This window comes from Amblyomma americanum, chromosome 8 (assembly GCF_052857255.1).
Source record: "Amblyomma americanum isolate KBUSLIRL-KWMA chromosome 8, ASM5285725v1, whole genome shotgun sequence".
NCBI classification, from domain to species: domain Eukaryota; kingdom Metazoa; phylum Arthropoda; class Arachnida; order Ixodida; family Ixodidae; genus Amblyomma; species Amblyomma americanum.
In genome coordinates this window covers 16,817,467-16,825,810 of record NC_135504.1, presented here as the reverse complement: position 1 = coordinate 16,825,810, position 8,344 = coordinate 16,817,467, and the positions used below count along the sequence as shown (strand labels likewise).

The following is an 8,344-nucleotide window of genomic DNA, read 5'->3' as shown; positions in this document are numbered from 1 at the left end:
TTTATGTGTATGCCAGACTTTTGCTATCAGAGAAGTGCAAATAATGATGTTGCAGGCTATTGTGGTTTATGCAGATGCAAACATTCGGGCATTTTTTGAGATTTAATAGGGCAGTTAAGCTGTCATGCGATTGTACAAGTGGGTTTTTCATTTCCTTGGGGAGACGCATGCCTGCTCGGTGGTTACTGATATTTTAAGATCTCGGCGATGCGAACGTGAGTCTGATGATTGTGGTTTCTTGTGGTGCTAGGGCATCAGAGGCAAAACGGTTTGTGTGATGATATATATTTAAGGTGCAAGGCCATCCGGGGCCAAAGAGCACCATTGACCCAGAGTTTCCAGCTGGCTCCAGGGTGCACCATTTCGCTATGCAACTTTTGGCTGAATATGCCACAAAAGTGTCAACTTTTCTCATGTTTAGATTTTTTTTATGCTGGTTAGGTTTTCTGATTTCTGAAACATTTCTATCGGCTCCCTAGTTTCGTACAGCCTTATTTCAAACTATTGTTTATGAAACCGTAAGGTCTTTTATTGAAAGTAAACAAATTTCACTGTCATGCTAAAATATTTTATTTTTCACAATTTTCTTTATCACCTCCCTAATTTGATGCTTTTTTTCACCAGAACCAGTCTGGAGAGTAATATGACCTTTTGAAGCAACATTGACGATGCTCAAGTGCAAAGCAGTGGGTGCTGGTGCATGGCCCGCGCACGTTGCCAACGCCTCTATCGCCAGTCTCACTCTATGCACTGCTAGTGAGCTGTGGCCGCGGGGCCGTAAATAAATGCCGCCAGCTGTAAACAGATCTGTGTGAACGCATTCCCCATGCTTCTGTGTACAGATTTTGTTGATTTTGTGTGATGCGAAATATCGGATTTGGATATTTTTTCTCAACCTCATGAGATTCTTCCAGCAAAGATTCTAATGTATTACACAGGCAGTAACATAAGAGAGAAAAATAGGGAGTAGTGAAAGTCTGAGCACTTTTTCAAATAAAGTTCCAGCCACAAATACGCAACAAGCTAGCTTCTAAAGCAAGAGCATAAAATATCTAGTTTATATAGCATATGTAGTTTATATATAGTATATAAACAAAACTTATGTAATGCATGTTTATCAATTGAAAGACTAGAAATGGATCAAATGATTTGACTGCAAAAACTCTCTAGTAGAAACAGCATCACTTACACATGTTATCTAGTCAGTTTGGTATATCTGCTAATTAACTTGAAGTCCTCTTTTTAGGCCATAATTATGTTGAATTAAATGAAATACCCTGAACAAAGGAAGTAAATGGTTGTTGCAAATTAACATTGAACTCTGAAAACGATCACATTTATACCCTTCAGTTATCAACCAAGCTTGCGCACACATGACATGATAAAGAAATTAGATTTATGAACTCACGCGGTTGTATGTGATGCTGCTATTTACCTTGTCTTGTTAATCTGTCGTGTGCGCAAGCTTGGTTGATAACTGAAGGGTATAAATGTGATCGTTTTCTCAAATAAATACAGTCGATAGTTTAGGCCATAATTATGTTGAATTAAATGAAATACCCTGAACAAAGGAAGCAAATGGTTGTTGCAAATTAACATTGAACTCTGAACATCATAGTTATGCGGTATTGCTTAAAATACAGATGAATGCATGCATTCCTGCAGTTTGAGTCAATGGCGGATAGAGAGGAAGATTGAAATCGGCAGTTTACCGCCAACTATTTGAACTCAAGCAGATGAGCTTCGAAGCGCTTCTGCTAGGCGCTGCTGTCGATGCACTCGTTGCAGCCAGTGGCGTCGTCTTCTGACGGCCTTAGAGACTCGTTTGAGAACTTTGCGCCGGCGCGGTGCCGCTGCCATCATAGGCGACGGCGGGGTGGCGCTAGTAGTTACGGGTTTTGTGCGCCTAGTGGGCGCTGCTGTCGTTATGGTGGATTTCTTAAGCGTGGCGCCGCGTAGCGCAGTTGCCACGGCGCCGAGCCTCGAGTAAGGTGTCTCGGTCTCGCAGACGCCCGTGGCGTCGTCCATCTCGACATTGTAGACGGCCACACAGGACACCTCCGAGCGTTGCACCAGCGCCGACACCTGGAAAAGGAGGAGGTTATGAAGAAAGGAAAGGCGCGGTACCTTGTTCACTTTCGGTGCAACACCTGAACCAAGACTCGAAGGAAAGCATGAATGTAGTTAATAAGGGGGCGAGATAGAAATGCAGATGCACACCATGCACCGTGACATCGAAAAGTGGCGCGCTCCTCGATCAGTGCTTTTTTGCGATGGTCTTTCCTTTCAGCTCGTTTTCATTGTCCTTCGCAATGTTAATATTGTCAAGAAATAAATTGATGGCAGAGAGATTTATATCCAGGCAGCCACCATCTTGCCTACCCCACACAGGAATTTGTATACGTTATATACCTACAAGGAGGTGTTACTTACTATAACTTACTATATACTCCCGATGGAGATATGACAAACAAAGGCGGGAAACTTTGAAAGCTTGACCACTGCCAGCACAAGGGCGAGATATGAATGAAAATGGTGAATGCAGAGTGAGGGCATCAGTGATTAGAGAAGAAACTCGATTTGATATTCCAGCAGTAATTAAGGGAGAAAATTGGATTGTGCTGCAAGAGTGCATATCAAAGGCCTAGCTCCTCCAGCTAATTCCACACTGTCACGGCTTCCTTACCATTTTGCGCTGCCTTTTACTACGCGTCCTTCTTGTCCCCAGAAGGGAATTGCTGCAGTGCAGAGCCATACATACGTTGTCGATCTGGATCATCTGTCTATCCATTTAAGGCCTTTACAAGGATTAGTATTGTGAGAATTGGCTGAAAACACTACTTTTTTTAGCAGAAAGAGCCTCTTTGAAACACTTCGGAGGCCTTTAGTAAAGCGCACATCACTCACCGCCATTGTGCATGCGCAGATAGTTCCGGGTGCCTAAAGTCATCTTGTGCCCTCGGGGAGCTGTGTGCATGCGTGCTGACAGCATGCGTTAAGCGGTGGTGGCGCGCGCTGTGCTAAAGGTTTCTATAGTAGGATACAACTTAAAAAAGACATCAGTTGCTAACACTGGGCCACAATCCGCGGCGTAGTGTATTACTCCCGCTGGCCAATCGCAATAGTAAACGAAGTCAACTTTTTTATGTTGCACTATATTGAACAAGCCAGGTAACAAAATTTTAGAGCTTATAATTTTTTTTCTTGTGACTAGCTGTTTGTTTAGATAACAAAAAAAGTTTTAACAACGTACTACTGTATTGTCGTGAAGAAACAATGCGTGGCAGTCCTGAATGTGGGTGGAGCTTCACTGCAGACTTAAGTTGTATTCGACTCTAGTGACTAGTAATTGACGGTCATACCTCTTGCTCATGCCTGTGCATGGTGCGCGGCATACACACCTTGTTGGCAAGGGTGGTCTCGTTGTCGAAGCTGTCCAATATCTCTGCGACGGCGATCGGCCGTCGGTGCACAAGCGCAGTGTTGGCCTCGGCGCCGCGCTCGTACCTCACCTGAGTCCACTCGCGGCAGTGCTGCGGGGCACAGGGTGTTGTGATACGGCCACTATGGCGTCACGCGGTGCTCATCTAAAGATGAGAGCTAACTGTAAGCCCTTCAGGTAGCTCCTCTGCCTTGGAAGGATAAGTAACGCTGCACACATTGTGTTCGCCTTAACTCATCCCGTTTTTCATCTTAGTAAAATAAAAATTGATTTTACGGCTCATTCTGGCTGTTTGGCAGAATAGGATGCACTAACTGCTGAGAAAATTAGAGTGAAATTTAATAATTTTTTTCCGCCAAATATAAGATTCTAACTTCGGGACATCAAGGTTATCAAAGCCAAAAAGAACTTGGTAATGACCGTTTGCAAGTCAATAGGAGTGTAGCCTAGCTATAGCTTAGCGTCAGAGATTGAGGTGAAATGAAATGGCGGACGATTTAGTGTGAAATGCGAATTAGGTGTACTAGCACTTCTGTTCAGTTCTGTTTCGGCTCGGGGCTCGATTTTCAAAGCCAGGCAGGCTACAGACAAGCATCGGTGGAATTGGACCCAAGCTCCGCCTTAATGGTATGACGCAATAGCGTTAATGCCCATGTATGCAGAATTTTGTACAGTGAACTAGTTCACTATAATCTTGGTCATTCTGTACTTTACATTCATAGACAGCTGGGAGTCCTCATACCACTCTTGGCGCACTACCCTTCGATGGCAGGTGCTGCCACCGGTGGGGCTTGTGAGGCCCAGGTTGGTCTTCCCGAGCAACTTTACGGTCATTGAGCTTGGTTTCGGGCAGACAAACAACTGCGAAATCTGGGCCTGGTGGTTGTGTTTGACATGACCGCAGTTTGCAGCGAAGATTGTCGATGACGTCGACACCTGTAGTCATATCTTTAACCTTTTCTGGCTGATACAGTCATGTTTTGAATTGAAAGAATTCCCTTTGCAACTAAAACACTGTACTCTTTCGATACAGAAGAGCTTAAATTTGTCCCCGGTGTTTAGCTTGGGGAAGTTGTATGAGCTGCTTGACGCACCATCGGGTATGACTCGGGGAAGTAGTTGTGGCATATCTGGCCGAGCCGCCTTGGTTGGTCGTACAGGAGGAACCGCATCACAGCCAGGCTTAGGGACACGCACGTATGGTCCGTCGGTAGTTCGAGGTGCCGGATTTTGGCCACCGAGGAAGCCTGCAATCCGTGTCACGTGATTGTTCGCTTTGTGACTGCAAAGCATTGTGTGGCCGCCTTCTGACCAATGACAACGGGTTTCTTTTTTCCAATTATGCGACGTGTGTACACGTTCAAGAACCCCAAGTGCTCGAAATTAGGTTGGAGCCCTCCATTAAAGAAAAAAAAACACTATTAGGGACTTTCCAAGGGGAAAATGTTCCCCAGTTGTGTTTTTGGAACGAAATAGAAGCTCTAATGGTAATGTTCAATTGGGATGCCTGCTCAGTCTAATAAGAAATGATTGGACCCCAGAATTGTCTTCCACTAGGAGTTTTGTACCACGAAATTTCTGGCTGTGTGCTTGGAACGAATTTGTAGCTCCAGTTGGAATTGGGTTGATATTCCAATTTGGAGGTCAAATTGCGGCTCTAAATTGGAAGGCTTGTACTGCTGACACCCAACTCAAGAGGCAGCTACAGGCAGGCCGCAGGCAAGCATGCATGACAGTGGCCCTTGTCTGCTGAGCGGCGTTATCTCGTTTAATGATGACTCAAGTGATGGTAGAAATGGTGAAAAAAATTCAGAAGATTAAGATGCAAACATCTTTTTAAAGAAACATAATGAAATCGCTTTGCAGTGTTACAGATCCTAGTCTAGAAAATCATCAGCTTCCAAATGGAGTTTTCAACTGGATATTAAAATTGGGCATTGCAATTTAGCCTCCCAGTTGGATATTCAAATTACAGTGTCTTATTAGAAGTACAGAAACCGATTAGGCTACACAACTGGATCGATGGTTCTTATTAGCTGTACTATGAGTCCATATATGTCTATATGATTGCTGGAATCGTAGTATACAGTATTAAAATATTTCTTTGCTAGATGCACAGGAGCGTTTTGCCGCGGTGGTATCTGTTTTCCAGTAGGGCTGCAACTGCGCGGTTACAGGTGGAAATACTGCACTTTTCCTCTGTTGACCGTATGGAAGTGCGACCAGCTGGTAGGTTATGTAAATGTGGGCCCACTCACGATGGTGTCGTTCGAGATGGCGTTCCGGTAAGAGCCCAGGGCGTTGAGCACGAATGAGCGGCACGGCCGAGGTCTCACGTCGTGCGACTCGAAGACAGTGAAGCTGCACAGCCTGCATTGCATATCCGTCACCGAATGAAGATTAGGCAACACTTAAGCTTCACCTTCGGGGGAATGATGCAATATCTATGGGTTAACATATATGCGGAATTAGTAATCCTCTACATAGCATTCATAGATCCCAGGGAGTCCTCATACCACTCCTGGTACAGTGGTGCAGCGGTTAAGCAATGTGCCACTGCCCTGGGGTGGCAGGTGCTGCCATTGGTGGGGCTTCTGCGATCAGCAACCTCCATTAATTTACCAACCATTAATTTAACCGCCACATACCACGGTGCACAGTTTACTCACAATCCAGTGGGCAGGTTGTGATGATGCCATATGGTCACGTGACCATATGGCGTCATCACGACCTGCCCACCGGATTGTGAGCCGTATGATCAAGTGACCGTGGTGGGTCACTTTCCTCCTAGGTTGCTTCTCTGGGGATTTTTCGTGGATTTTTCGCTGACAGTCAATAACACCGACAATGACACTGGATTTCCTGTGACACGAGCTCTTTAACGCTACCAGGTTAAAACAGTGCAGTAAGAATCAAATTGAAATTGGCCTAAACAGCGCACGCGAGGAGCTCTCGCTGGATTGACGCATTCGAGCGTAACTACATTTTGTGGCCTCAGTATATCATGAAGAGTGCAAAGGAGCTGGAACATATTCATGCACGCTCGTATTCATGTACATGTTAACCATCTTCGTTAATTCTCTGCGTGTTCATTACCTGGCAATGGTACGAAGGGCGGCCTCGGTGTATTCGTCGTCGTGCTCGTGGCTCTCGCGGTGGAAGAAGCCAAACACGATCAGGTAGTCCTCGCGGAAAAGCGCCCGCAGTCGCTATACGTTGAATAAACAGAGGAGAAAAGGCGGCTTATTACGGATCTATTCGATGTAGCGATCTTCTGTCGCTTTGGCGGGTTTTGCGAGTCTTGAGTGGCCAGCATTTTGTTAATGCTTATTACGTGACATTTCTAGGGATTTCTCAATATCGAAAGAGTTTTCCGCTCTTTGACTTATCTGAGGATAGTGGCAATGTTTATATCAATGCACATTGCATGCATGAACACCTTTTTCAGGTGTTGCCTCAAAGGCTTCGCACTTGCTTTGCTACATCAGTGCCATTTTGCGTCAGGTCAATATGGTTTCTGAAGACACCCAGCTGTGCCTTCTTTGACGTGCAGAATATACGGTGTATAGTTAAAGCCAGCTAAGTACTCTGCTGAATTTTCCTGTTCGTGAGGCCTCCATGAGCTGCATCCTCGGGGCCACTGACACAGGTTGCAGGAATATGGAGGTGAGCTTGCCAGCAAAGCAAACACTTCACTATGGCGGCACACCTTCTCCAGCAGTTAGAAGTTGAGTGCAGCGCTGGAGATTTTTATTGTAAGTCGTATGCCCTGCATGCGTTAATAGTTCCCAAAGCATGGTGACAAATATGTCTCCCTGCAGAACTGCAGACTGCAGAATTTCTTCCCCAAAACCGGTCCGGTGGCCATGGTGAAAGAGCGCACTTGTGCAGGAAACCTGGCTTCCAGATTTCTGCAACCCGCAAAGGATAGAAGCCTTTTGTGGCGATTGCTAGTTACCTCTGTCCAGGGCCATGCGTGATCAGCATATATTTGTGAATATCCCAACTTGCTCTTGCCACTTGAAACTCTGCCAGGAATGGTGAACCTTCTTGTCCAGTCATATATGCACACTGTTTCTCATGTATAGGGTGTCGATTGTCTGACTTCATGTCACATGCCGCTACTATACCCACTACTTTCTTGTAATTTCAGTCAGGTTAGTCAAAACCCGTTTTCTGGCCTCCAATCATATGGCCTGGGATCTGAAGGCAGCTTAATGTGACCGGCAACCGACAAAAACATGCTCTAAACTAGTTTTACAATCTTGCCTTACATTTGGCCTAATTTCTTTCCCTCCTAGACAGAAATAGGAACAAGAGCAAAAGGCTTTGTAAATGCCTAGTGGTGTACGCGAAGAGCAGTTTGCTTCATTTTGTTTGATTTATTTTCTGTGCCGAATTAAAACAATAATTATCCGTTGAACTGGTCATAGCATGGCTGATTCATTTTGTATAATGCAATATCTTTTCGCTGCCACCGTAATGGTCTCAAACAGTCTTTAGGTTAGTTTAAGCCAGGTTGAACCAATGGCAAAAATTGCCAGCCACCCGCAGCCTCCTAACACTTGTGGGACATTCTCCATCTCCTTCCGCGATATCGCCCACCTTGAGGAACTGGACGTATACGTCGACGGTGTGTCGGCCCACGACAAGGTTGGTGAGGGCGATGCCGTCCAGTCCAGTGCGGCGCAGCCACTCGTAGGCCAGGTTGGCCGTGGAGGCCAGCCCCGAGCGGCTCGTCCACAGGCGCAGGTAGGAGTTCTCCACGTCCAGCGAGCGCAGGCCGACCAGCACCCGGATGCCCGGAGCAGCCTCCATGCGAAGGGCGCGCACCTGCTCGGCCACCGCGGCCGATGTCATGGGGAGAGGGTCGCGGTTGCCAGACGCTGCGGGGCGATGGTA

General features: G+C 46.0%; 1 protein-coding gene across 2 annotated transcripts; it reads right to left on the bottom strand.

Annotated features, from left to right (window-relative positions):
* Nucleotides 1-1,802: 1,802 nt before the first annotated feature.
* Nucleotides 1,803-8,318, bottom strand: LOC144100101 (uncharacterized). 2 transcript variants are annotated; one of them, XM_077633140.1, is made up of 4 exons: nt 8,048-8,318; nt 5,701-5,812; nt 4,537-4,689; nt 1,803-2,085 (listed from the first exon to the last, which is right to left on the bottom strand). In XM_077633140.1, the coding sequence occupies exons 1-4, from the start codon at nt 8,300-8,302 to the stop codon at nt 1,940-1,942; spliced, it is 666 nt and encodes a 221-aa protein (XP_077489266.1). In that variant the 5' UTR covers nt 8,303-8,318; the 3' UTR covers nt 1,803-1,939. The 2 variants fall into 2 exon arrangements, with proteins under 2 accessions (XP_077489266.1, XP_077489265.1); XM_077633139.1 differs by lacking the exon at nt 1,803-2,085 and adding an exon at nt 3,322-3,533.
* Between the last annotated feature and the right edge of the window lie 26 nt (nt 8,319-8,344).